The 26,884-nt window shown below is 54.4% G+C and overlaps 2 protein-coding genes and 1 long non-coding RNA gene across 4 annotated transcripts in view; 1 reads left to right on the top strand and 2 right to left on the bottom strand.

The window, feature by feature from the left end:
• Window positions 1-4,730, top strand: part of LOC110310369 — a 7,072-nt gene extending 2,342 nt beyond the window's left edge. The window contains exons 3-4 of one of the 2 annotated variants that reach the window (XR_002379834.2): window positions 3,161-3,267; window positions 4,345-4,730. This is a non-coding gene — a long non-coding RNA (uncharacterized LOC110310369). Of the gene's footprint in view, window positions 1-3,160; window positions 3,268-4,340 lie in introns of both variants that reach the window. The other variant, XR_002379835.2, reaches the window with a different exon arrangement.
• Window positions 4,731-5,295: 565 nt separating this feature from the next.
• Pdxp (pyridoxal phosphatase) lies at window positions 5,296-10,871 on the bottom strand. The gene is made up of 2 exons (XM_021183612.1): window positions 10,265-10,871; window positions 5,296-6,693 (listed from the first exon to the last, which is right to left on the bottom strand). The coding sequence occupies exons 1-2, from the start codon at window positions 10,824-10,826 to the stop codon at window positions 6,377-6,379; spliced, it is 879 nt and encodes a 292-aa protein (XP_021039271.1). The 5' UTR covers window positions 10,827-10,871; the 3' UTR covers window positions 5,296-6,376.
• Window positions 10,872-12,711: 1,840 nt separating this feature from the next.
• Sh3bp1 (SH3 domain binding protein 1) lies at window positions 12,712-25,050 on the bottom strand. The gene is made up of 18 exons (XM_021183317.1): window positions 24,857-25,050; window positions 23,630-23,672; window positions 23,321-23,425; window positions 22,241-22,317; window positions 21,901-22,012; window positions 21,721-21,797; window positions 21,157-21,301; window positions 20,515-20,583; window positions 20,264-20,354; window positions 19,643-19,788; window positions 18,939-19,050; window positions 18,493-18,574; window positions 18,327-18,407; window positions 17,467-17,583; window positions 16,737-16,834; window positions 16,282-16,441; window positions 14,698-14,789; window positions 12,712-13,435 (listed from the first exon to the last, which is right to left on the bottom strand). Exons 1-18 carry the CDS (start codon window positions 24,913-24,915, stop codon window positions 13,044-13,046), a joined length of 2,058 nt encoding a protein of 685 aa, XP_021038976.1. The 5' UTR covers window positions 24,916-25,050; the 3' UTR covers window positions 12,712-13,043.
• Between the last annotated feature and the right edge of the window lie 1,834 nt (window positions 25,051-26,884).

Here is a 26,884-nt window from a genome sequence, read left to right as displayed (position 1 = left end):
AAAACAAAAAACCCCAAACAAAACAAAACAAAACAAAACAAAACAAAACGGGCAGTGGTGGCGCACGCCTTTAATCCCAGCACTTGGGAGGCAGAGGCAAGTGGATTTCTGAGTTCGAGGCCAGCCTAGTCTACAGAGTGAGTTCCAGGACAGCCAGGGCTACACAGAGAAACCCTGTCTTGGAAAACAAAAACAAAACAAAAACAAAAACAAAAACAAATTAGCAGCTAGCCAGGCAGTGGTGGTACACACCTCTGACCCCAGCATTCAGGATGTAGACAGAGGCAGCCTGGCTTACAGATTGAAGTTCCAGGATAGTCAGGACTACAGAGAGAAACCCTGTCTTAAAAACCAAACCAAGCACTCAGGAGGCAGAGGCAGGCGGATTTCTGAGTTTGAGGCCAGCTTGGTCTACAAAGTGAGTTCCAGGAAAAAAAACCAAGCCAAACCAAACCAAACCAAACCAAACCAAACCAACCAAATAACCAAACAAAAATTAGCAGCTAAAACAGCCACAACAGCCTCTCCAAAAGCCAACACACATCAGTACCCCAAAACAGACTTGGGGTTACTGAGACTCTTGATCTGTTCCCTTTCCCAGTGTGGCCACATTGAATAAATCCTTCTGTGTTTGTTACCTGTTGTCCCCTTAGCCTCTTTTTAGGCAGGAGTCTTACGCAGTACAGCCCGGCCTCAAGCTTGCTGGGCTAAGGATGACCTTAAACCTCTGACCCTCCTGCTCCTGCCTCTCAAGTTCTGGGATTTCAGGCCTGTGACAACTGACTTGTTGGGGATTGAACCAGACCTTCACTCACACTAAGTGAGCATTCTGCCAACTGGTTATCTCTTTAATTGGTGTAGAGGCCCAGCTCCATTGGTTGACTGGGCAGAGGCCCAGCTCCATTGGTTGGCTGGGCAGAGGCCCAGCTCCATTGGTTGGCTGCCAGAGCCCCCTCTCCTACCCTAAAATCTCTGCTTAGTTAGAGGGGTATTGGGCTCACGCTGGGAATCAGGTGTGGGGCAACAGGGGGTCCATGTAGCCGTTCCCCTTCCGAAGCGAAGCTGCCATCTCAGAAGAGTCGTGAGTTGCATCTGGAGGCCAGGCCAGCAATCCTCTTGCCCTACCCAGCCTCTCCCTCCCAGGCTCATCTCTAGCTCCTCCCTCCAGATGTGGAAAGCCCACCCAGGATGTGAGGAGAGGGAAACCCGCAGGGCACAGGGGAGATGCTATCACATCTGGAGTGAGGTTGGCCTGCCCCATCATCTCCAGCCCCGCCCTCAAGTCACCACCAGAGAACCCAACCGCAGCAGCAGCTTCAATCTTTCCTCTGAGGCCTCCCCAGACTTCAGTTACAGGGCGGGACTGTTGGGGCCCTGGCCGGTTAGTTCCTCTACTATTCCAACTGTGTGCGCCCCTCTCCCACATCAGGTACAGGGCAAAAACATCAGGCAGAGTTCCAGGTAGAGGACCAGAGATGAGGCAGTCAATTGCCAGGCAAATCCACGGGCTGGGAGCTCAGGGCTCCAGGAGCTGTTCCTGCCAGGTCATGACTGGAATAGAAGACCTACACCAGGAAGTGTGTGTGTGTGTGTACTTCTCTGAAGGCGCTGTCTGAGCAGGCTGGCCATGGAAGAGCATGGTATAAGGACCAGTCTCCTGACCATGGCCTGGAGATTCTGGTTTATGCTTCCAACCCTGTTTACTTGTTTATTCATTTTCTCCATTTGCAACTGTATGTGTGAAGTCCTGCTTTCCTTCCTGAGGATCACGTAAGGTGGGACTCAGGGGTGTGGCTCTTCATAGGTGTCCTTTGCCTTGAGACAGTCCTGCTCTGTAGCCCAGGCTGGTCTGGAGTTCGAAGCAGTCCTGCCTGGGATAACAGGTATGAGTTCACCATACCTAGCTGAGCTCAGGTTTTACAGTCTCCTTGTCGCCTCTTCCAAGGTTACCTTCCCTGGTGTCTGGCAGACCCTCTTCTGGTCCTCTCCCACCCGAGCTGTGGTATGGATTTGCCAGATGCCAATAGCCCGTGTAACAGGCACTATGGTTTTTAAGGCAGGGTTGTCAGAAATAAGGTCCTTTCCTTACCCCACACCCACAAAGTGCTCAGGGCCTCCTGGTGGTGGCACCCACTTATCTATCAGGCCCAGTGCCCGGCGCCTTGCTTTCAAAGCCTATCTCATTTGAGCATATCAGTCTCTGCCCAGCTGGTGAATAGCCACTGTGGTCAGATCCCAAACAGAGGCAGGATGGGGAACAGAGACGAGCATGGATTTGGGGGGCAGGGTGTAGCCCTGGGCGTTGGTTATTCTGAATAATGTCCACATTCTAGAAGGTAGCAGTATGTCGATCATTTCAGGGTGAATTGAGGATTACAGGTATTGAGGTATGCCTCTTTCCTTCCTTGTTTCCTAAGGCCAAAGGTGGGGCCCCTGAGGATTCGCCCTCAGGCTCCCACAGTAGCCATCGGAGTCCTCTGGAATTCTGTTCAGAAGCCCAGCCCTTGGATCTGGCCTTAGCTTTTCCATACAGGTCCCAGCCAGCAAGGTCCTTCCTGGCCCTCCAACTCCTACCCCTCCCTGACAGTCTGTACAGCTTGCAGCCAGCCCTGGGAGGGAGCCACGGAGCTCATGGGTGCCATGCACAGCACCCACCAAGCTGCCTCCAACACAGAGTCCTTGAAGTCAGAGCAGGGAGGGACCCCAGAGATGCCATGGCTGGCCTGCTCCCCCATATCTTCTGATGCACTTTAAGGATGTGGAAACCAGAGAGGGAGGGTACTTGGCTGTGCTCTCTTAGGGAGCTGGGGCTGAGGAGAGCCTTTTAGGAAGGGTAGAAGGGCAGCTTTGACCTCCCCCACTTGGCTGTTGTGCTGTCTTGAAAATTCTAAACAGCTCAGTCCGTTGCTTTTGAATTCAGCCTCAATCAGCTTTTCTGGATATCTGGCAGAATGCAGCTAGGTCCTTGGCTAGAGTATGACACAAGGTCCTGATGGAGTCCACAGAGTCCTCTGAAAACCTCATAAGCACGGTACTCACTGCTCACCCTTCTCTGCATCTTGGCCTCCCAAACTCTCACCGGAATGGCCCATGGTGCTCTGCTTATAGTATCTGAGCCTCTCTAGCCAGCAGCTCTGGGCTCTTCCATTGTTACTCCTAGAAACCAGCTCAGAAGGCCTATTGAACTTCACGCACAGGCTCCTCACAACAGCGGCCTCTCTTCCGACAGCAATTTTCTCTACTGATTCCAGTTGCTGTGACTACTTGGTAAGTAACCAAAGGAAGGAAGGAAGGGAGTATTTCGGCTCACAGTTCTAAGGGAAACAGTCCGTTGCGGTGAGGAAGACATGGTGGCAGAAATGTGGGAGAGGTGGTCACACTGTGCTTGGCACCAGCAAGCAAGCAGAGATGAAGATGAATGCCAGCCCCAGCCCATATTCTTTCTTCACTGTTCCAGCCTGGGTCCCCAGCCTGTGGGATGCCACCGCCCACTTTCAGGGCTGGCTTTCCTTTAGTTAAAACATCAGCATAGACATGCTCAAGGCCTGTCTCCTCCCCAGCACCCACTCAGGGTGGCTCACAACCTCCTGTAACTCCAGTTCCAGGGAGGTCCAGTACCGTTTTCTCACTTCCACGGGCATCAGGCATGCACATCATGCAAATATATACATGCAAGCAAATGCTTATAAACTTTGGTCGTTTCTTTTTTAAAAAGCAAAATTAATGCAATGCTGAAATGAATGTCTACTGTGTTGAAGCTCAAAGGAAATATTAACTGGACTAGCCTCAAGCCTTCTGTTACTTTTGAATGACTTTGAAGATTGGGCTTTTCCTTCCTTTTCTTTCTTTCAGATTTATTTATTTTATGTATATGAGTAAGTACATCGTTGCTCTCTTCAGACACACCGGAAGGGGGCATTGGATCCCATTACAGATGGCTGTGAGCCACCCTGTGGTTGCTGGGATTTGAACTCAGGACCTCTGGAAGAGCAGTCAGTGCTCTTAACCACTGAACCACCTCTCCAGCCCTGGGCTTTTCTTCCTCTGAATTTCCAGTAAACACGATTATAAAGATGCCCATGCTGGACTTCCCTGGGTTTTACATCACTCTCTGCTTGGGACTTCATAGATGACTGGTTTTTGTTTGTTTTTGAGACAGTTTCTTTGTGTAGTTCTGGCTGTACTGGAACTCAGAGAAATCCACCTGCCTCTGCCTCCCGAGTGCTGGGATTAAAGGCATGCGCCACCATGCCCGGCTGCTACAGGTGGTTTTGAGCTGCCAATCTGAGGGCAAGAGTAGGCTGTGCTCTTAACTGGGCCTCTCTCGTGGCTTTGTTGAGACAGGGCCCTGCACTTCACATTGAAGGATGAAGACTGCTGTAGGTCACCGCCCTGTGGAATGCTGTGTCCTGTGATGTGTGTGAAATGTATCCTACGCGGCAGAGAAGTAAATGGATTGCGCCTATTCTGATAAATTGCCTCGATAGAGGTGCGGGAGAGGGAGGGAGTCGGGGATGAATCACCCTTTTTCAGAAATTGCAGCCTGAGAGATTTTTAAGGAGTGCATAATGGCACGTTATCTAAAACTTGAGGGAGATGGCGAGACGGCCTGAGGTTAGGAAGCTCATGCGAGTCCTCCATCCTACGCTCTCCAGAGGGCTGCAGCATTCTGGGCAAATGTCTATCTACAGTTCAAAGGAAATATAAGCTGTCAGTTCTGGTCTGAGTCACATCACATTTCTTCTTTCAGTTCGGTGCTGGTACCTGAGGCACAGGCGGCATCTGATCTACCACTGAGCTACTACATACCTGTCCAGGGCACCACATACCTACTGCTTCCTAAGAGTAATACGAGTCCTGGGTTATGTGGATGCAGGTCTCTGTGGAGGCCAGAGGACCTCAAGTGTCCCTGCTCCAGCAACACCCCCCTTTCTTTTTTTCAAAACAGGGTTTCTCTGTATAGCCCTGGTTGTCCTGGAACTCACTTTGTAGACCAGGCTGGTTGCAAACTCACAGAGATCCACCTGCCTCTACCTCCTCACTACTGAAATCAAAGGCCACCACTCCTGGGGTTTTTAAGGGACTGAAACCAACCTACAGGGAAAGGCCTCAGAGATGCTAAAAGCTCAATGGGCAGAATGTATCTGCGCTGAGGCTGAGAACACAGAAACGGGAGGCATCCTTTCTTGTGGGCTATGGATGTAGGAGGTTGTGCTTCAGGGAGACAGGCTTAGGCAGGGCTCTCAACACACACACACACACACACACACACACACACACACACACACAAAGAGAGACACTTCCATTCACATTTTATTAAGTTCAAGGACCGGTTACAACAGGTGGAGGGGGTGGGAAGGTCCCTACCCCCACCTTCACTGGCACACAATAAATAAACAAATAAATAGCTGGGGATGGGCAGGTGAGGGTGGCACTGCAAACACTGACTGCAGGTGGGGACAAAAGGAGGGCCCCCTCCAAGCTGAAAAAGCCATCAACACTGGACGGTGCTAAGGTGGGAGTGGGAACCTCTCCACACTACCCCAGGGCCACAGAGGGGCCCCACTGAGCAGTCTGTGGAGTGGGGTGACTTGGAGGATGACCCTCTGTCTGAGATGAGGTCTGACCCTGCCACCCCGGTCACCAGACTCAGCAATCCTCTTGCTTCAGCCTCCCGAATGCTATACATACCGGCATTCATCACCCTGTGCTGCCAGCATCTGGTCCCTTGGCTGATCCAGTTAGGCTAGGATTGTCAAAAGGCCACAAGTCTCTTGGACTTGGAGATTGTTCTAGTTGGGATCTAAGAGGCCAGTGGGGTCGTTAATTGTCCTGATGGACGCAGAGCCTCTGACTGGTGCTCTGGGGTTCCAGGATATGCAAGGCATTCTTTAAGCTCCTACTTGCTCCGCTAAAGGCCCACTCTGAGACACTAATAGGCCAGCAGTTCCAGCAGCTCTTCCCAGAGGCCTGGTCAGGCCAGGAACAGGCTGGAGTTCCCTAGATCTCTGATTGGCCAACAATCTCTAGGGACAGAGCACTAGAGATCCCAGAGGGTGGGAGGAACTTACAAGGTTGGGAAAAAAAAATCTTCATTTGGCTTCGGGGCCCAAGGAGGGGAGGTGACAGGGCAGGAAATAAGGCCACCTGGTGGGGTCAGGCCAGGGTGAACCTTCAAGATGTGGGGGGACAGCTTCTGAAGAGCAGAGTGTCCAGCCACGGCTAGGAGGGGGTGTGAAAGCCCACAAACCTTCCTGGATCCCAGCCTCCCTTCACTGGGGTACAGACACCCACTCCAGAAAGCTCATGGTCCCAAATGTGACTCATGGCCTGTCGCCTCCATCTGTGGGATCAGGGAACAACAGGGGAGGTGGGCTCAGTCCTCCAGCCCCTCCATCAAGTCCGCAATGCTCTCCACATAGTAGTGAGGCACAAGGTCACGCTGGCCAGCCGCCAGGTAAGCCTGGGCTTCTTGGAGGCTGGAGACGCCCGTGAGCGTGAGCACGGTGGTCATGCCGCAGCGGTGGCCAAAGAGTATGTCGGTCTCCAGGCGGTCCCCCACCATCAGCGTGCGGGCAGGGTCCACGCTGAAGTCTTCCGTGATGCACTGGAACATGTAAGGGCTGGGCTTGCCCACCACCAGGGCCTGGCGTCCCGAGGCTGTCTCCACAGCAGCAGCCAGGCTTCCAGTACCTGTGGAGAAGGGATACTAGGTCAGCAAGAGGGCGGCAGCTGGGCCAGACCTAAAGGCTGGGCACTGCCTGTCCCAGACAACAGAATTCAGAATCACTGGTGCTCTGGGCACACTCTTTGCCTTCGTTTCTCAATCTAACATGAAGCTGGCAATGGCCCTCACCTCCTGTGCGTACATAAGCCCTCCAGCCTCTCTGACTTTCAACTGTGGTAAGACAGGATCGTCCCTGAAGGGACACTGTGAGCCTCCCTGGGAAGGGCACTTAGCAATGGTGGTCAGTGCTCCAAGAAGCCACGCTTGTGGCATGGAAAACTGGCACAGCCCGCTGCCTGGAATGCAGCAGGGCACAGAAATGTCCACACTTCTGACCCAGTCAGCCTCGCAGGGGAAAACGATCCCCCGGAGAAAACTCCAGACAGAGACAAAAAGCTACACCCTCAAAGATGTCAGTGGCCACAGTAAGCACAGGACATAAGGAGAGCTGGGGAAGAAGCCAGGGAGTCTAACAACAAGAGGCCTGTTAAGGTGCTGTCTCCCAGCCAGCACCGATCTCCTGGCACAATGCGTCTCCTATTCCTGCCCACTGGCATGACCGCGTGCCAGTGCATTCTGCCTTTACACCAACACCCACAACTAAACGAAGAGAAGCGGCACCATTTACACAAGTGTACTAAGAAGCCCATTTCACAGATGAGAAAGCGGAGGCCCTGTGACATTAAGAAATCTGCCCAGAGCCGGGCAGTGGTGGCGCATGCCTTTAATCCCAGCACTTGGGAAGCAGAGGCAGGTAGATTTCTGAGTTCGAGGCCAGCCTGGTCAACAAAGTGAGTTCCAGGACAGCCAGGGTTGCACAGAGAAACCCTGTCTCCAAAAACCAAAAAACCTAAAACAAAACAAAACAGAACTCTGCCCAGAGCTGAACTTCCTCGGTGTGTTGGTTTGAATGTGATTATCCACATAGTCTTGGTCACTTGAATGTATGGTCCTCAGGTGGTGGTGGTTTGGACAGTGTAAGAGCCGTTGCTCTGCCAGAGGAAGTGCACTACTAGAGACAAGCTTTGAAGTTTCAAAGCTTCCCACCATCCCCAGGGTTTGCTCTCAGCTTCCTGCTGGTCGTTCACAATTCGAGCTTCCAACTTGCTGTCCGAGCCACCAAGGCCACCACTTCTGTTCCCCACCACTGACTCCTCTCCCTCTGGAACCATAAGCTCCCAATAAGCCCTTCTTTCTGTAAGCTGCCTTGGTCATGGTGCTTTATCGCAGAAAAGGAACTAACATTTGAGAGCGGCATAAAGACCCACACCCAGGAGGCTCAGTGAAGAGGCCTCCCCGGGCTACACAGTGAGATCCTGTCTCGAAATGAACACCACCACCACCACCATCACCAATGAATTATTCACAAGAAAAGTACCATGCTCTGAAAACTCGCCACGTCCACTAAGTTTGCTGCGTTCTTGAGGTGGCTGTGGCAATTCCATAACAATGTTTTCCAGTCTCCAAACACCATCTGGGGGTACAAGACAGGGCCTTCCCTCCCCATGAACATTTCTTACTATAACCCAGCCTGACCCAAACGCTCAGGGCCTCCTCTTTCCACTCTCATAGGTACATCACTGGGCTACAGCAGCCGGAGAGAGAGCAGGCAGGGACGGCAGGGAGGAGTTGCTCCATCTACCAGGACCCAGGCAGAGAATCCGGGCCTCATCCTGGGAGGTGGCGGTGAACCTTTAATACCCCCCCCGGGGGTGGGGGGAGGCTGAGACCCTGCCTCAAAAACACAAAAGTAAACAAAAGGATTGTCCCCCAGCTCTTCTGTTCATTTCCCAGCTCCCTGGGCAGAGCTGGTTCCTCTTGGCCCCACATCTCCTGTCAGACCAGCTATGTGCCTAACAGTCAACATGATCTCAGTAGGGGAGCCCATGAATGTAACACCTAACTCAAGGCTGCTGTGTGTCATGGCATATTCCTGCAGGGTGGCCACGTCTACCTGCCAGCTCAAGTGGCAGCCCTGTGACAAACAAGCACACAGTTTCACAGGCCTGTGATGACCAGGAGGTGGGCGTGGGGGGGAGGGAGGCTCCACGTTATGCTCCAATGCATAAGGTGTCCTTCTTTAATGATTGTTTATCTACCTTCCCCTGCTCCTGGCTTACAGCACACAGCCACCAGGCATTTGTTAATCAATGCGAGGAAGCGACATCCCTCATCCCTCGCAAACGTGGCTACAAGCCTGGTGTCTGTTAAAGCTCTGTCTCCCTCTCTAGGCAGTAGGAGGGACCTGCAGGTTGAAGAGATGGGTAAGCAGACAGGAGAAGCCTGCAGTTCCTGCAGAGATCTGGGGCTAGGTCCTGTCTCTCCCAAGCTCCTCAGACCACCCTTCAAGGGACCCTGGAGAAGCCCTTGCCCCAGAGCTTCAACCCAAGCTTTTTGGGAAATCAGACTCCATAGTAACACAATGGGGGAAAAAAGGCTGCTACAGCTGTGACCTCTCCTCTAGATTTGTGGGGAGAAGGCTCACGTATGAGGTGAGGGTAGGTCTCAGGCAGAGCCAGGAAAGGCCCAGACAGTAACTTCCTTTTTCGGCTACACCATCCTGACGGTATGCCTCCTCCCGGAAGGCTTCCCAGATCCTCTCCACAGGCATCCATTTCACTGCCCCATCTCGAACCCATGACTACCTCACTTCCTGCAATACCACCCTGCCGAACCCCTGAATTTGGTATCAAGGACTATCTGGACCAAAGGCTAGCAGAAGAGTGGCAGAGCTATGTCCATGCCTCATCTGGAGGGACCAAACCTGTCTATAGCCATTCATCACTATTTGATAAGTCTCTGCTGCTTCCACCTCTTGGGGCTCATGCCAGAGGTACAGGCCTGAACAGCCTGGACTGCTTGCTCTTGGATGGGTGGATGGATGGGGGGGGGGGTGACCAAAGGCCAAGTCAGGTTCCCCTGCTCTTTGCTGTGTGTTCCCTGGCAGCTCACCTCCCTTGAGTACCGATTTCTTTAACTGAGAAATGGGCCAAAACTCTTATTTTTGAACTAATCTGGAAAGGAAATGAAGGCACCATTAAGGGGCTTCAGGAAGCTATTAATAAACTGGCGGGCTGGGTTCAGGAGCCCGGGGATGACCGACATGGTAAAGAGCCCCACTGGAAACCAGGTTCCGAGGTTATGTAACTCACAGGGTTAACCAAACAGGGCCAGAACTGGAACTGAGGTCAAGCTCCACTACCTTCCTGTCTCCCTACTGTCCTAAGGTCAAGCTCCACTACCCCCCAGTTTCCCCACTACCCTGATTCTGGATGCGCGTATCCAGCTCTCCACCGGCATCATCCTTCCAGACCGCTTCGACAAACCCACCTGCAAAGTGGGTGGGGCCAATGACAAAAGCCCCAGAGGCCGGTTCCAAATCTGGATCCCACCTGCAATTTCCTGAGCTACAGTGAGCCTAAGGTGGCTCGTGTGTCAAACTGGTCCTCGGCCACTATCCGACAGGCGGCAGCTGCAGGAATTCCGAAAAGCGCGTCAGGTCCTAGCACACATCCCCGCGCCCAGTCCCGCGCTCACCGGGGGTCCGGCTTCCGTCGCTGAGCGGGTGCCAAGGGTCGCGATCGGTGGCCACGAGCAGGCAGTCGGGGTCGCGCAGGTGCGCGCACGCCTCGGTCAACCTGGCGAAGGAAAACTGCTCGTCGTAGCCTACGAGCACGGCGCGCACGCGCGGGTTGTCGCCGGGGTCCCCCGCCAGGCGCAGCCCCGCGGCTCGCAGCTCGGCGCGAAGCCCCTCGCCTCCCAGCACGAACACCGCGCCCGATGCGTCGGGCGGCCCGGACAGACGCTGGCGCAGGAGGCGCGCGGCACACAGCGCGGAGCTGAAGAGCTGCTCGGCGCGCAGCCCTGCGAAGCCCAGGCGGGCGAAGCGCAGCGCCAGCTCGGGCCGCGCGCGCCGGCTGTTGTTGCTCACGAACAGCGTGTTCTTGCCGGCCCGCGCCAGCCGCTGCAGCAACTCAGGGGCGCCCGGCACGGTGCGTTCACCGTTCCACAGCACCCCGTCGCAGTCGAACAGGACTCCCTGCGCCTGGCCCAGCACGTCGCGCAGGGCCGCGCCGCACAGCCGCTCGCAGCGCGCCATGCAGCCGGCTGGCCGCTCGCACGCGCGCGCTGCGCTCCCTCCGTGGACAAGGGGCAGCTTCACCAATTGGCGGGCAGAACGGGGCGGAGGCGGGGCTACGAACACAGGCTTCAGCCAATAGCGACTAGAATTTAGTCGAAGTTGCTGGCCGATCCCGAAGGAGCTCGGAGAAAGGGGCGGGACCACGGACGCCACTAGAAGGAAGCGACCAATGGAGAGACAGCCTGGTCTGCAGCGAATCGCTGTGCGCTTCCCAGCCAATTAAAAACGTAGGCCAGCTGGTTGCTAGGAGAAAAACAGAGGCCGAGAGAGATGTTGTCTTTGGGCCACATCTTATTGCCCTCGGAACCATTGAGGCTCATTAAAAACATGTGGATGTGATGGAGCCAGGGCTCCATCACCCGTGACTTCGCAGGCTGGCCTGGGCTCTTGGACCTGGTCAGTGATCCCTCTGGTCATCTGGCTGTGCTGTGGAGTCCCCAGGGAACTCGGTTTTTTGTTGTTGTATAATTTCTGTTTAGTAAGATGTGTACTTTACAGTTCTATGGCTTTATATAAATGATTTTTAAAACACAGATGCAGGGTCAGTGGAATGGTTCAGCAGATGATGGCAGTTTGCTGTCAAGGCTGAGGATCCGAGTTCCTTCTTCAGAAACCTCACGGCGGAGAGAACATACTCCTTCCAGTTGTTTTCTGACCTCCACACACACATCCACACAAATGAATGTTAAAACGTTCTAGCCGAGCGATGCAAACACCTTTAATCTCATCACTCAGAATCAGAGGTAGGAAGAGCTCTGATTTACAGGCCAGCCTCTTCTACAGAGCATACTTGCTCTGTAGGGTATTCAGAGAAACTGTCTCAAAAAACCAATAAATAAATAATCAAACACATGGCTATAAGACAGGAACCCAGAGATCTGATTTCATGTTTTATGTGTGGGGGGGCACTAGGCATTATTTTGATAGCCAGGGCCAATTGGTAACCCATTTTATTGATGGGGTGATCCCAGCTGCCTAGATCTCCATTTTGTAGATAGGAACCTTTTAATCTGTCAAGTCTTTGAATAACCAGTAGTTCAAAGTATGGGGACCAGGGATGAACGGGGATCTGTCCTGTCACAATATTTTGGTTCTAAGCAGAACTGTAGCTGTCTAGCCCAGAGCAACTGAAGGGAAGAGACCGAAGAAAAACCATGCCTTTGAGGCCCAACTATTTTCCATTCTCTGTACCTTTTGTAATGGGTTTCTTAGCCTAGAAGACCACAGACAGCATGCCCCTGCCTCCACTCGGTTACTACACTGGGCTTCCAGATGCACTGACCCACTTCTGCCAGCCCACTCCCAAAAGACCCTCAGGTGTAGAGCTGAAAGGAGCGTTAGCCTGGGTCTACACAGAGCAACTCAGGGAAGGCCACGGATAGATCAATCCCTGCTCCCCGGAAAGCTGTGTGTTTTTGTGTGTGTGTGCGCGCGCACACGGGCACGTTGGTCTTCAGAACACAGACTGGGTGGAACTGCTAGACTGTCTCAGAAGAGAAACCCATGATCCCGAGAGGCTGCGCAAAAGGGACCCTGGGTGGGAGGAAGACCCAGGCGAATGCTAATCTCAAACACTTCATCTCAGGCCCAGGCTTCGCTGGCCATGGCCCGCGCAGTCCCTTCTCATGGCTTTGGAAACTTCACCTGCAGGTGGCACTCTTATCTGGGTGAGAAACTAGCATATGGGAACCATACTCAAGACAAGCAGCTCCGAGAAACCGCCAAGCACAGGGCTCTTCAAATCAGGAAGGTAGTAGATACCCCACTGGTCCCCTTTCCTCCTTATGGGGGGCAGATTCTCTATCCCCAGGAGAGGAAGCTTTCATTTGGCCAGTTACTCCAGTTTTGTTCAAAATAATTTATTTACGAGCCTTACAAAAATACATTGGCAAGAGAAAAAAAATAAAAGTCCTCTAGGAACAGGCAAGTCTGTTCTTCCTTCTGGAAGCTCCCTTGAGACCCTGCCGGAGAGTGGGGAGTCAGGCGGGAACCCCAAGCTCAAAGTGGAAGAGGAAAGGGTTAGAAATGAGAGGGCTGGCCTGAGCCCTCCTGGCCATAGGGGCCGGCCCAGCAGGCACCCAGGCACTGGACAAGGGCCATCCTGGGAGGACAAGGGAGGGAGGAGGGAGGGGGAGAGAAAGGGACAATGAGGACTTGCCAGGCAGGAGGGCCTGCTTAATCTGTCTCTGAAATGAGGCCCCTGGGCCGGGGCTGGGGTGGCAGAGCTGGTGGAGGGGGATGCCCACCCACTGCCTCAGGGCCTCCTCTGTCCTCTGTAGCTGCTCCTTGGTCCACCTGAGCAGGCATATTTGAGATGACAGGGGAGGCTGGGCACAGGGAGCCTGGTAAACGCCGGCTCTGACGCCGGGCAGGCTGTGGAGGAACAGGGGGTAACGGGGGAGGCACGGTGGGGGCCCGGAGGCTGGTGCCCACCAGACGGCGAGGCAGAGCTTGGGGAGTACCAGGGCTGACAGAGCCAGGGGGCAGGGATGGAGCTGGAGGGGATGAGCGGGAGCTGGAGGGCTGGGGAGGTGGCATGGTAGGCCGGGCTGGGGCCGGGCGCTTGGCTGTGGAGGCAACAAAACAGAGGAAAGTTAAGGGTTCGTGTGTCTGTGCACATCACATGTTCAGATTCCTGCATCTGGGCCTTTGTATATTCCTTCTGGGAGTTGGTGGAATGGGGTTTCACTTTCCACAGTGGGTCCTCAACATTGAGGTACTCCCTAGTGGTCCTCCTCTGCAGTTGAAGTGTTCCCTAGTGGTCCCCCTCTATGGTTCAAGTGCTCCCTAGCAGTCCTCTTCTGTGATCCTCTCAGCTTCAGTCGATCCCCCAGACCCCACCATAGTTAAGCCATCAGTCACCTTCCTCAGAGAACCTGCCCTCTCAACTATCTTGTCCATCTTTCTTGCATCTCTCCCTAGAACATAAGCCCAACATGGCCACTAGCTAGCTCAGTCTAGGCTTCAAGCACGAGAGGCTACACATGTGTTAGTTACATAAATGCCTCCTGTCCCTGTTGACACATGGGTCCTGCTTGCCTCTCAGAAGCCCCAGGTCCTCAGGCAAGTTGGTGGGGGTGGGGGTGGGGCTCGGGGGAGGCTAGGTGGAGCTGAGATCAAAACTCTCCATGGCTCTGGGGGCTCGGGCATCTGGAGTGGCTCATTTGCTCTCTGGGGACCTATTTCCTCACTGAGAAGTCACCTGCTAGTTCAGGTGACAATGGCAGTACCTACCCTGGCTTCCAGACCCCTGTGTGGCTGTTCCCTTAGCTTGGCATGATGCACCCAGCTCTAAAGCCTCTTGTCAGAACTGGGGGGGAGGGGGACGGGCTACCCAGTGACCTAGTCCCCATCAGAATCCCTGGCCTCTTACCTATCCACCCCGGGCCAGATTGGCAGGAGTGTGCCATGGGCTCAGGAACCTCCGACTCCTCCCAAGCGGCTCTCTTCCCTCTACCTTAAATACAGTTCTGGTCCTGTCCTTCATAGAGCTTGCGCTTCTTGAGGGGGGGGGTGCTAGAACACCCACCACGCTCCCACTGGCTTCCTTTCTCTAGCACTTCCTGTGTGCCAGAGCCCTGCACACCACACTGCCTGACGTCCGTCCCAGCTCTCCAAGGTCAGAGCAATCATAGTTCTGCCGCACAGAGCGGTGTGTTGAGGCTCAGACCGGCTGCACCACCCGCCCAAGGAATAAGCTGGGTCCGGGTGCCCGGCAGCAAGCCCAGAGCTTCTCACTATGTCTCATGTCGGCCTCTCTGGTGGTGCGAAGAGCCAGGAAGGGAGGGAGTTCCCACTCTCCGACTCTTCTCTCCCGCAGCCAACTTACTCTTACGGGTCATGTCCTCCGCCGAAGCAGCTGTTTCGGTGGGGCTCCTGCTGACCTTGGGAGAAGTTGGTTTGGGCAAGTCAGCCTCTGTCCTGTCAAGGGAAAGAAGTGCGAGAATCAAGCTTGGCCATTTCCTGGATATCTCCTAGGATCCCATGTGACTCCAAACCATCGAGTGGGAGGAGACTTGCTTCTCACCACCAGATGGCTGCACCAAGAACGTGTCCTCCGTCTTAGTCTCTGGACTAGATACTCAGGTGGGGCTTGTGTTAACTTTAATTGTTAACTTGACACAACTCAGAGTCACATGGGAAGAGGAAGTCTCGACTGAGGGATCACCCACATCAGACTGGCCTGAGGCTATGTCGGTGTGTGTGTGTGTGTGTGTGTGTGTGTATACTATCGATGTGGGACTGTCTTGACTGCCCTGCTGATTGATGTGAGAGGAACCAGCTCATCATGGGCCACACTGTTTCCAGACAACCATCCTGAGTTGTATAAGAAAGCTGGCTGAGGACCAGCCAGGGGAGATGACCTCCAGGGCTCTGGCCTCTGCCTCTGCTTGCGACCCTGCCTCCCTGATCGACTGCTACGTGAAGTATAAGCCAACCCTTTCCCTCCCAAGTTGTTTTGGTCACAGTGTTTATCAGAGCAACAGGGAGTAAATTAGTAGAAAGCCTAGGCTTGGGATATAACCTGTGGGGCGGTCCCACAGAGGTGGGAAGCAAGCCTCTGTCTGGCCTTTCCAGGTGATCTTTTTTTCCTTTTTTGAGACTGTCTCATTCTCACAAAGCCTAGGCTGGCCTTGAACTTTCGAGGTAGGGAACAACGATCCTGAACTCCTGATCCTTCTGCCTCCACCTCTCCAGGGCAGATAAGTGCCATCACGCCCATTTTCTGTCATGCTGGGGCTAGAACCCAGCCTTCCCGTGTGCTAGGCAACCAGTTGAGCTATACCCTACACCCCCATAGGATCTGTAGATGTTCTGCCAACACAAGTCAGAGAGTTTGTGAGCAGCCGTTGAGAGAGTCTGGCTTCCTAAACTTCCATTTGGCCATTTCCCCAGAGAGGCCTTCTTTTCCTCCCCGACTGGTAGAGCCCTCTACGCTGCCCATATAATGCTTAACCCTCCAGCACAGCGCATCCTGACATCACAGGAATGTAGATGGGACATGGCCATTCTCCCTGCCTCACCCAAGGCAGGGGTTGAGGGTAGCATATACCCACCTCATCTGAGGAAGTCCACAGACAGCCATGGCTGTGGGCCACTGAGAAACACCCGTCTGCCACAAAACCTTTCAGACTTACAGGATTAGAGACAGGATAGTTGTAAATCCCAACTGTCCCCTCCCAATTCCCTAAATTCCCAGGAAATGAACAATGCCTGGGGCACATAGTAGGTGCTGTAGAAATAGCTGTACAATACAGAAAGGAACAAGTTTAAGTCTGAGAGCAGGCTCCTCCCGCCTACTCCAACCTGTGGGACCTGATCTACAGGACAAATAGCGCAGATTGCATTCCTAAATCCTCAGAGAGAACGCCCCAGGCCAGGAGTAGATTATTCACGATGTTTAAGCTCTTACCTTTCTCTGACAGCCATTGAGGCTGGAGCTGGGGTGGGAGCTGGGGTGGTGGCTGGGGCAGGCACAGTAACAGGTGGCAACTCCTCTGAGACCTGTTGGTTACTGACCTTCTCCTGGGGGGCCAGGCCAGAGAAGATGCCTGATATATTGAAGTTGATATCTAGAGGTGGAATGAACAGGGGTCAAGTTCAGAGCCTTGGCCAAGCCTGCCTGGCCTGGCCAGAGTCAGGGCTACTCTCTTTCCCTGAAAGGATGGGACTTCTCTTTGCTTCCTTTTTCCATGGGTAAGACAGAACCGTTCCCATTTCACAGATGAGAAACTGAGGCTCAGTATAGAAAAAAACAGTTTCCTCTAAGCCACATGGAGAGTTTTGGGGGCAATCAAGGACTGAGGCTGGGCTGTAGTCCAGGAGCTGGTGGAAGTGGGGACTTGAGATGACAATAAAGGACATCACCTCCAGGGAAGAGGGTGTCTGCGTTCTGTATCAGCGCCTCGACAACACCCACCACCTGAATGGAGGACACAGAGGCAGCGTCCAGTTGGGCCTGGTCCCTGGCACAAAAGAGAAGCAAGAGTTTTAGTGACACACTAACATTGTGTGACCCTGCTGGGCATGGTTGATGGCACGCGTGTAGCTCACATACCCCATCTCCCATTCCTTCACCTATGACAGACATCACTAATCAATTCTGGGCTCTTTCCCCAGATCTTGGATTGACTGCCCCTCCCCCCTGCCCCCAAACAATTACAATTCAGCACATGGGATCATTGTACATCTGTGTGGCCTGAAAAGTAGGGGTGACTTCTCGTGTATCATTGAACTTCACAGTTTGTAAACCATTTCCCATCTATTTCCTAAAGTAACACCTTACCACCTCCGCCCCCCCCACCTTAGAATTTATATCTCTCTAACTGACAGATGAGGAAGTGACTCTCCAAGGCCCACATCTGAAGGTTGGGAGTGAGGCTTCAATCGCTCTTCAGTGGTGGTTTTGAGCACCCGCACCAGGTCACCACGCACGTGCCCCGCCCCCTCACTTTACCCTGGTCCCTCAGGCTGCTCCTCATGGGAGCTTCAGGTTTAAGACCTACTCAGCCCACTGCAAGGACAGAGAACGGAGGTCTGGGCAAATCAGCAGCTGGGGACTAGCTGGGGACAGGTTCCCTGGACTCATGGCCCTCACCCTTCTTTCTCAGGAGGCCACAGCAGGTTGGGTCCCAGGACAATGGCGATGTTGCTGGGCGTCATCTTGTTTACATCCTGCTCCTCTGCCAGCAGAGCCAGGAACCTCATCAGGTACCTGGGTGGGGGGGGGGGGCATCACAAATGCTCACGGTGTCCTTAAAGGCCCACGAACTCCCTACCCTAGGGCTGCAGAGGGGGATGGATACCACTCGGCATTGTTCCATTTTTTTACCACTCGCATGGTTACATTTTTACTACTCGCATGGTTACATTTTTACTAGCGAAGTTCCCCGATCTATTTTTTGAGCCAGAGAACTGCCTGCCCAGGGTCCCAGGGGTGGGGTCTGCAGCCAGGTAATATGGTTTCACAGGCTCAGTAGGGGTTTCTGCTTGCTTTTTAAGACAAAGTCTCAGCCCAGCTTGGCCTTGAACTCTATATAGCCAAGGATGACCCTGAAGCTCGCTCTGATCCTCATGCCTGTGTGACTGCAGGGATGCACCAGTTCACGGCGTGCTGAGGATCACAGCTAAGGACCAAAACCAGGGTTTCTTCCTTTTTTGTTGTTTTGTTTTTTTTTTTTCAAGACAGAGTTTGTATAGCCCTGGCTATCCTGGAACTCGCTCTATAGATCTGGCTAGCCTTGAACTCAGAGATCCACCTGCCTCTGCCTCCGGAGTGCTGGCACGGTAGGCATGAGCCACTGCACCTGATTGGGTTTGTCTGCTCTGGTATCTGGTCTAGTGTAAAAGACAGGAACAGGACATCACAGCTAAGGTTCTGTGCTCAGGCACAGCATAAAGTGAAACCCTAAGCTTTGTTTGTGTGTTGGTGGGGGTGGGGGTGGGGGCAGGGCTCACCTGAGGTTGTTGAAGTTCTCTTGGGGTAGCCGGCTGCAAACATCATGGAGGGCTTCCAGGCGGGCTCCTGGCTCCTTCAGGCTGAGGAGGGACAGTCACCAATGCACCAATCCAGGACCATGTTTCCAGAGCTTTCGCCCCCCCCCCACCACCACCACTTCCTCACCTGGCTGCTCTCATCCAATCATCGTAGAGGTCAGAGGTCATCAAGGGCTCCGGCAGCTCCCGGAGATAGGACTTGAGGGCACCTGAAACAAGGCAGGGGAAGGTCTTGGGCAGCCTAAGGACCCAGCTCTCTCCACTTAGAAGGAACCTCTAGTCCGTATTCATGTTAGGGTTAAGTCATCATGTCTTAGTCTGACCGTTTCTTTGGGCTATAGGCCCTTTCACCGTAATATTTAGCAAGCTTATTTTCAAGACAATGCATATACATTTCAGAGGGTTCATCACAGATCTCCATTAGGGACTTCTGAGTGCCCAATAGTGTTTCTTTCTTTGGTAGCATTATCAGGCCTAAAGCCAAACTTTAGATACCTTAGTTACGTTTAGATTACCTTAGATGGCTCCACCCCCCCTCCCCCGTCTGCCTAGAGGTCCCAGGGGATCAGGTACCTGCTACGGCATGGGGGTCTGAGCAGAATTCCTCTAGGCTGTGGGGATCTGAGGCCATGGTCTGCTTAAGGCGCTTCAGCACAGAGGCCCCAGCAGCCAGACGGAAGAGGCCCTAGGGTGCAGGAAGAAACACGCTGTGCGTCACAGAGGGCAGGGCAGGAGCAGGCTGCTGAGCCTTAGTGTCCCTACCGGTGGTGGTCAGTCGTCAGGATGGTGTCTATGGACCCTCCCGACTCCCAAGGTCTGGAATTCTGAGCACAGGGCAGGACTGGGAAGTGTTGGGGCTGGGAGATCCGTGGGGACAGTAGTCTTGTTAGGGGTGGAAGGGGAGGGACGGCTCAGCGTCGTTGGTGAGGAGCCTGCAATCCACTCAAGGCTGGGTCATTTTCACCTGAGGGTGCTTATTGTTTTTTTCCAGAAATGCCCACAGACTGGTCCGAGGACCCTGGATTCCTCGGGTGATTCTGGACTCATTTAATCTTTGACTTTCTCCCCCTTGCCAAACAGAGCCCAAGAGGATCTTGGAGCAAAGACTGCTCATTATCTGTGGGACAGTGCCAGGTCCCTGAAATGCTATTCAGTGAGGCAGAGTCCGGTTCAGCAATGCGAGGGTAATCCTCTCAGAGAAGGGAACTATGGGTACCAGCATGGGGACGGCATGGGGCCCTGTCTCTCCCCCGAACCCCTCACGCCTCAGCTCCCACCTCCTCCTGCATGCCCTCTGACAGCAGCAACAGGACGCAGGCCTCGATGGGCAGGGCAATGTCACGGCCTAGGTCTTGTAGGTGGGTTCTCAAAGACACCCCATATACCCTGGAGAAGGGGGCAGCCGTCGTCAAGGGGGAGTGGTCTGTGGGAATGAGACACATCAGTAGCCTGGTTCTTTCTGCTCCAGGCAGTAAGGCTAGGGCAGACAGGGCGCCTCCAGGAACCCACCTTCCGCCCTGATTCAGTACCATACAAACCATCTTGGATCAGGCCACTTCCACTGCTCTGCCTAGTCCAGATCCCAACCTTCTAGAAGGTTCCTGTTCTGTTCCTACTCCATCCTCCATAGCAGCAGAAAGCCAGCCCACGGAGACCTAATCCAGCCTTCTCCCGGCTCCCAATTCAACCACAGCTCCCTACTGCCTCTCAGGTTAAGAGAGTCCAGGAACTCTCTATGGAGACTAGGCTGTCTTCAAACTCAGAAATCCATCTGTCTCCGCCACCCGGTTGCCCAGATTAAAGATGTTTGCCACTCTGCCCAGCTAAGGAGCCAACTTTTACAGAGCCCTTAGCATAGTAGGGTCAGTGGTGTGAGGCTGGTTCACTCATGTCCTTACCTGCTTGGCTGTGGTTGTCCCTCAGCTCAGCTAGGGCCGTGTCGAGTGAGGTCAGTGACTTGCGGTGGTAGTCAGCCTGAATCTCCAAGAGCTGTGGGGACAAAGCCATCCCCCAGGAGAAGTGAGAGAAGTGGAGACTCCCCCAGCGTCTCCAGAACAGACACCCACCATCTCTTGGGGAGGTCCCCAGAGGTGCTTCCCCGTGGCTTCCACCCGAGTTTCAGGTGGCTGAGGCTGGGCCGTGGACTCACATGAATAAAGTAGTTGGCGTAAGAGTCCTCCTTGGTGGAGAAGTGGTAGAGATCGGCCAGGTACTCGTCCTTAGGGACAGAAGGGAGGGGACACATGAGGCTGGGGATCCCCCAGAGAAGATAACAGATGGTAGGGATAGAAACACACCCAGGCCAGGGTCTATACTTGGGGCCCTCCCACAGGGGGCCTCTTAAATTTGAGGCTTCCAGTTCTTTATGCTGGGTCCTCGGATCCTTAGTACCGTGTGTTCTTGCTCACTATGCAGTCATTCTTTCACTCATTCTTGCTTTACTCTCTCTGGGAACATCATTCATTCATTACTCAGCAAACACCACTCATTCACTCATTCATTCTTCTTACCCAGCAAAAACTCTCAAAATCATTCATCATACAAATACTATTCACTCAGCAAACATCACTCATTCATTCATTCATTCATTCATTCATCAAACATTGAGCATCCAGTAAACAACCACATCCCAGCTGTTAATGCACATAAGTACAGCAGAGGTCCTGGGCGGTGCCCCACTAAGAAGATTCTGCCTGGGTTTAGATCTCAGTGCTGCCCGGCACTTCAATCGTTCCCATCTGTGAAATGGGCCCACGCCTATCGTCTACGCAGGCATCGCGAATCACCTCACCTTGCACTGTTCCACCTTCTTCTTGAGCTCCTCCTCTTCCTCCTTCAGCATCTCTACCTTGTTGGCAGTGGTGGTGTGGGTGTGACTGCCTGAGGCACTACCCAGGCCTTGGCTGCTTCCTGAGTTCTTGGCTGCCTGGCTGAGCCTGGGGAGGGTCCCAAGGTGGGTGGTCACTGGCCCCATTGCATGGCCAGAGCTAAGTGTCCCCTCCATACACGTAATCACACAGGACTCTAGGGTTTACAGAGGCAAAATAGAAACTCCTTGGGCCTCTGCGGGGACTAGGCCCAAAGTGCTCTAGGCCTCCCTCTGGTGGTGGTTCCTGGTAATTACAACTACTCAGCTCCAGAATGCAGCCAATAGGAAGGAGCCCTAGAACCATCTAGGAATCTTGGAGACTACTGGTTTTCCTAGTTTGGGGTCACCTGTGGTACAAGGGCACACATGCACACCGTCACACACATATGCCTTTACCTCAAGTGTTCTCAAGGACCAACATGGCCACAAGTACCCAGTGGGGCCTGCAGAGCCCTACTATGACTTAACCTAGGCTCAGGTGCCCACCTGCTTTTGAGGGTGTTCCAGTCAGACACCAGCTTCTGAAGGCTTTTCTTGTGCTTCAGGATGGCAGGCAGCTCCTCCTGAGGGCAGGCGCAGGGAGGGTTCAGGGGTCTGGTGGGAGCAGGGACGGGGGCGGGGGGAGGCTTGGGAAAGCTAGGGCTGGGGTTTGGGGTACACAGTCACCTCGCTCAGCCTGCTGAGCGGCTGCAGGACATCCCTCTCTAGGGTCATCTCAAACTCGGCTAGGATTCGGGCCAGCTGGTTCTGGATGGCGCAGGTCATCTCCAAAGCCTTCCTGTGGGCAGAGATTCCCAATGGGCCAAGGCTGCCTTGGTCCCTTCACCTCCACCTAGAAACACTTGGAAGGTCCCAGCCTCTCTGTTTCCTGCTTTCTTGGGCCTTAGTGACCTGGACATTTCTCCCAGCTTGGGTCATCCTTTCGAGGTAGACACCCTGGCTGATCTGACCCCTCCCCCCCCTCACTGTTCCCTCTAGAGAAGAGCCAGGTCCCAACCATGCTCACCCCATGCTGGAATCAGGATCCAGTTCCTTGAAGCTCTCAGCCATCGTGGTAGAAAGAGCCATGAGAGGAAGCTTCTTCTACGGGGGGTGGGGGGTGGGGGGTTGAGTGAGCCTGAGTTTACCAGTTTCCTACACTTTACTGGAGCCCAGAGCATCTAGCCAAACCCACACCCCAGCAGAGGGAAGAGTCAACTCAATAGATCCACAGTCATAGGTAAGTGTGGAAACTGGATGACGATGACAGTGTGTGGCCACTATCCCCCCTCCATGCATGCGCACATGTGTACAACCTCTCACAGACCTGGGATCCCTCCCTCCCTCCGTCCCTCCCTTATTTGACCAGACAAGAAGGAATGATCAACCCAAGGGAGCCTAGGAAACTACTGTGCAGAGGGAGGGAGCCATTAGCTGGCCTTGTGGCTGGGGTAGGGGGTGAGATGGCCCGAACTCCTTCCCTATCTCATGGCACAGGTGGTTAATCTGGTCAATCTCTAGCTCAAGTTCTCCAGGGTTTCCCATTGCCTCACAGGGGTATATGTGGTATATGCTAGGTGCCCTCAGCGGACTGAAGAAGGTGCCCTGGGACTGAGAGTGAAGTGTGTGGGTTCAGTGGGGAACTGAAGCCAGGTCTGTGTAAGAGCAAGTGCTTTGCTGAGCGAACCCTCCAGCTCCAGCCAGGTGAATGTTTGAACTATCCGCATACTTCCTGCATTTACAGAGGGACCCCCGGGTCCACTTTTGTCACTCGTTACCTGTGTGATCTTGGGCTAGTAAATTTAGGTCCCCGTTTCCCATTATACACCAGTAGACTGTACAAGGGGCTGTTGCCAGCACTGTTGCCAGCAGTGGGGAGACAATGCATCAGCAAGCCATCTTAGCAACAGAGTAGCAGGAGTCAATAGCCTCCCGTTGAGTAACAGAGCATCCTCCTCCATCCAGCTCCCAAGGTGTTCCGCCCACCTAGACCGTTTGGGGGCCTACTAGCTCAGAGCAAAGCTCAGAAGCTGCAGCCCACCTAGGGGGCCTCATTCCCACCCCATCCTTCACCACACAGGTCTCTCCTCCCAGAGACCCCACTTACCACCCGCTTGTCCATGTCAGCCCCGCTCTGGCCCTGCAGACAGGCCTGCAGCCGTTTGTGAACATTGTGGGCTGCTCGTTTAGCTGGCTCCAGCCGTTGCTCTACCTGGGAGGTACAGGGGAGGGGCATGTGGGGACTGTATACTGTGTCTCCCCTAGAACAAGAATCACTTTTCTCTTCCCTCCTGGGCCTTCCCTGGCCAGCAGGGAATGACACAACCAGGCCCCTGACTGCTGTCCCTGCCTGCCAGCCTCTATACTGACAGCCTGCATGGGCCTGCCTCCCAGCCCAGCCCGCCCAGGCACGTACCTGCAGCAGGTCCTCACCCAAGAACTCGGCAGTCTCTGGGGTGCTGTGGGGGAAGGGGGCTTCGGATGAGTCAGTCTGGGTTAGGAAACCCACTGCCTCCCTCTAACCCCTGCACATGGAAACTGAACCCAAGTTGCTTCCAGGACCCATCAAGCCTGGGTGGCCGGTCCACATCATAGCTGGAGCACATTCCATGGTAGTTAAGAGGATGCATGCCTGCTTCCTCCTCCACCCAGGGCTGTGTCCTGGGAGAGGGTGGACCCATGATACCGAAAAAAGCAGGAGGGAGCTACCCAGGGCCCAACTTCGGGACAGAGGAAAAGTTTCACATCTCCCCATCCCCCTAAATAGTTTGCCTGGCCCGGAAAGAGGAGGCCTAAGCTGGCCCCCAGAACGGGAAGTGTGGAAGCTTGTCTCCGGGGTGGCCAGGCCCACAGGCATACGACATTGGACTGCAGCTGTGGGCAGGTCCGGGGACTCTGCCCAAGGATACATAGGGACATGGGTTCAGGGCAGAGTGGCTTGGCTTCGTAGGTACATATAAGTGTTTGTGTCACTGCAAGGACTGGATCAAGTTTCTGGATACACGGTCACCTCTCTGGGCCCAAAGAATGGGGAACTCTCAGGCTGGGGAAGAGGGACAGAAAGAAAGGCTCCGAGAAACTCCCCAAACTTCCGCTCCCATAGTTTTGGGGCTGGGAACCGAGGAGACCAAGGGGTGTCTCTACCTGAGCCTACGAAAAGCAGAAGCAGGACCAAATGGCAGGAGGCCCCTGGGTTGGGGGAGGGGACGGACACCCAGAGCAAAGCAGGCCCCTCCTCCCCAGGCCAGAACACTGCCAGTCCCTTCCCCCAGGGTCTGGGGCCCCCGATCGGCTCCGTTCCTCCCCTTCCCTCCAGTTAGAGGTGGTTAACTGTTCCCATTGTCCGGAGGGGACAAATGAGGTTCCAGGCAGCGTCTTGGCTCAGGACGCATTCTGCTCTCTGCAGCAGCCTCTCCAACCGGGAATGGAGGTGCCTTCCCCCGCTCCCCCTCCACCGCCCGCAAAAGCCAGCTATGCCTGTGCGACCACAGTGACTTCAGACCCCAGGAAACGAGGTCAGGGCTCTGGCATGCCAGAGGGCCGCTGCCCAGATATCTTCGACCTCTGTGACCAGTTCCCCACTCTCCTGTGCTCGCTCAGGTCCTGCGAAACGACAGCACGGCTAGAAGCGGGTGACACTCACCGTCCCGAGCTGCCCGTGTGGGCCAGCTGCCGCATGCGGTGCAGCTGCCTCTTCATCATCTTGGGTCCGGGCAGGGGGCCGAGGAGTCACCTTGGGGGTTGAGGCTGGCAGCCCCCGGCCCAGCCTGCTTCCCCGCGCGCTTCGCCCCGGATGGGTGGGCGGCGCTCTGGCTTCCTGGGCCGGCGCGCTCCTCTGGCTGGTGCTGGCGCTGGCGCGGGCGCTCTCCTCCCCCGCTCACGACTCCGCCCCCGGCCCCCAGGTCACTCCTTTCTCCAAGTTTGGAGTCTCGCTCTCTCTCTCTGCTTCCGGGCCTCAACGACCCTCGGGTTGTCCGACCCGCCTGCCGAGAGTCCGTTGGTCTGTCTCTCTGAGGTCCGCAGTTGGCGCGGGCTCTTCCTTCCCGCAGCTTGCCCCGCCACCGCGGCGGGTGGCGGGAAGCAGGTAAGCTGCTCCTGCCACCACCGCCCTGGATATAAACAACCTTTGCTCTCTTAGAGGGAAAAGAAGGCTGCCTAGAAGGGACAGGCCTTCGGGACCTGTGCAGGCCAGTCACTAGGGGATGCTGCCTGCGGACTTCTTCTCCACCATACTATTCCCTGACCATCCCCCTTGCCTGCTGGACCACTGGCTCAGAACTTGGGGTACCTGGGACTACCAGATACTAATGTCCTTGGATCAGTCCCCAAAATTCTGCATTCATTGTGTATAGTAGCCTGGTAGGACAACTGTCCTGGACCAGTCTATGCCACAGGGTAAACAAGATACCCCGGTCAGCCCTTGAGTTCCTGTCACTCTACACTTTAAAGAGTTCCAAGCTTCGACCGCTTCCCCTATTTGTAAAACTCTTTCTTATTTCTTCTAGCAAATGTCCCTGGCGCCTGCCCTTTCTTATTGTCAGGCCTTGATATGGGTGCTGCTCTGAACCCCCAAACCCGATTTTCTCTTTGAAATGTTCCGCTGAACACCAGCCTGGGCATACAGTAGGTGTTCATAGCTACAGGGCAAGAGAGCCCGTGGGCAACTGCAAGCTGACTTCAGTATGCACCCTTCAGGCTTGGGGAGGGGGAAGGGTGACTACAGGAAGCCCTGTGCACCACACCAAGCTTTGCTCTCTGCTCAGTTAGTTTCAGTTCAGAGACATACCACTTGAGCACCTACTGTGTGGGGGTAGAGAGTTGGTGTGCTCCTCAAAGGCATTCCCTTTGCTCCAGACATCTCCGTGTACCCAGCACAGGTCTGGCACATGGTGTTCACTCAGCCGCTTTCCCCATTTAAGAAGTCCTAGCGAGCGAGGTTGGGAGGAGCCCAGTGGGGTCCCAGCAGCTGCTGCAGCCAGAACACACTGGCCAGGAACAGCCACAGCCTCTCATCGGTGGGATCCTCGCTCTCTGATGGGGAGTTGAGAAAGCAGAGAAGGTTCCTTGTCTTTCTTTCCCCGATGGGAAGGAAGGCTGCTGCCCAGTGTTTGGAGAAGAGATGGCAAAAGATGCTAGAGAAGGGGCTGGAGAGATGGCTCAGCAGTTACGAGCACTGACTGCTCTTCAGAGGTCCTGAGTTCAACTCCCAGCAACCACATGGTGGCTCCCAACCATCTGTCATGGGATCTGGTGTTCCCGTCTGGCCTGCAAGCATGCATACAGGCAGAACACTGTACACTTAATAAATAAATAAAAATCTTAAAAAAAAAAAAAGATTCTAGAGAGGTGTCAGCCTTGGGGAGATACTAAAGTGGTATAGACCTGGCTTCCTAATGTGTAAACATTGTTGCGTTTCAGTTTTCCCTGATTTGGCAGTGGGTACATTCTCCTGGGTGAGCCTTAGGACGATTCCGGCTCCAGGCTAGCACCTTCATGCCTCCAGAGAAGTGTCTGATCTCTGTGGTGGTTCTGCCTTCAAGTCCAGGGCTGGTCTGAAAGGTACCTCAAGGCAGTCCTGGCTTAGCCCGGCCTAGCCCTAACTAGCCTGGGGAGGGGGCAGCTCCCTTGGCTGAAATAGCAGGTTTCTTTTTTGGTTTTTTGCTAAGAAATG

The sequence above is a fragment of the Mus caroli genome, chromosome 15 (assembly GCF_900094665.2).
Source record: "Mus caroli chromosome 15, CAROLI_EIJ_v1.1, whole genome shotgun sequence".
NCBI classification, from domain to species: Eukaryota; Metazoa; Chordata; class Mammalia; order Rodentia; family Muridae; genus Mus; species Mus caroli.
Note: the sequence above shows the minus strand (reverse complement) of the source record. Positions and strands in the feature narration are given on the sequence as shown.

Bases quoted from the DNA above. Each gene is read 5' to 3' on its own strand.
- Sh3bp1 (XM_021183317.1), bottom strand. From the start codon at position 24,915: ATGATGAAGAGGCAGCTGCACCGCATGCGGCAGCTGGCCCACACGGGC. The intron at 23,426-23,629 runs GTACGTGCCTGG...TGTACCTCCCAG, and splicing joins TGGGTGAGGACCTGCTGCAG to GTAGAGCAACGGCTGGAGCC. The intron at 17,584-18,326 runs GTGAGCCCTGCC...CCCCCCACCCAG, and splicing joins GAGAACTTCAACAACCTCAG to GTACCTGATGAGGTTCCTGG.
- Pdxp (XM_021183612.1), bottom strand. From the start codon at position 10,826: ATGGCGCGCTGCGAGCGGCTGTGCGGCGCGGCCCTGCGCGACGTGCTG. The intron at 6,694-10,264 runs GTGAGCGCGGGA...CCTTCTCCACAG, and splicing joins CGACGGAAGCCGGACCCCCG to GTACTGGAAGCCTGGCTGCT.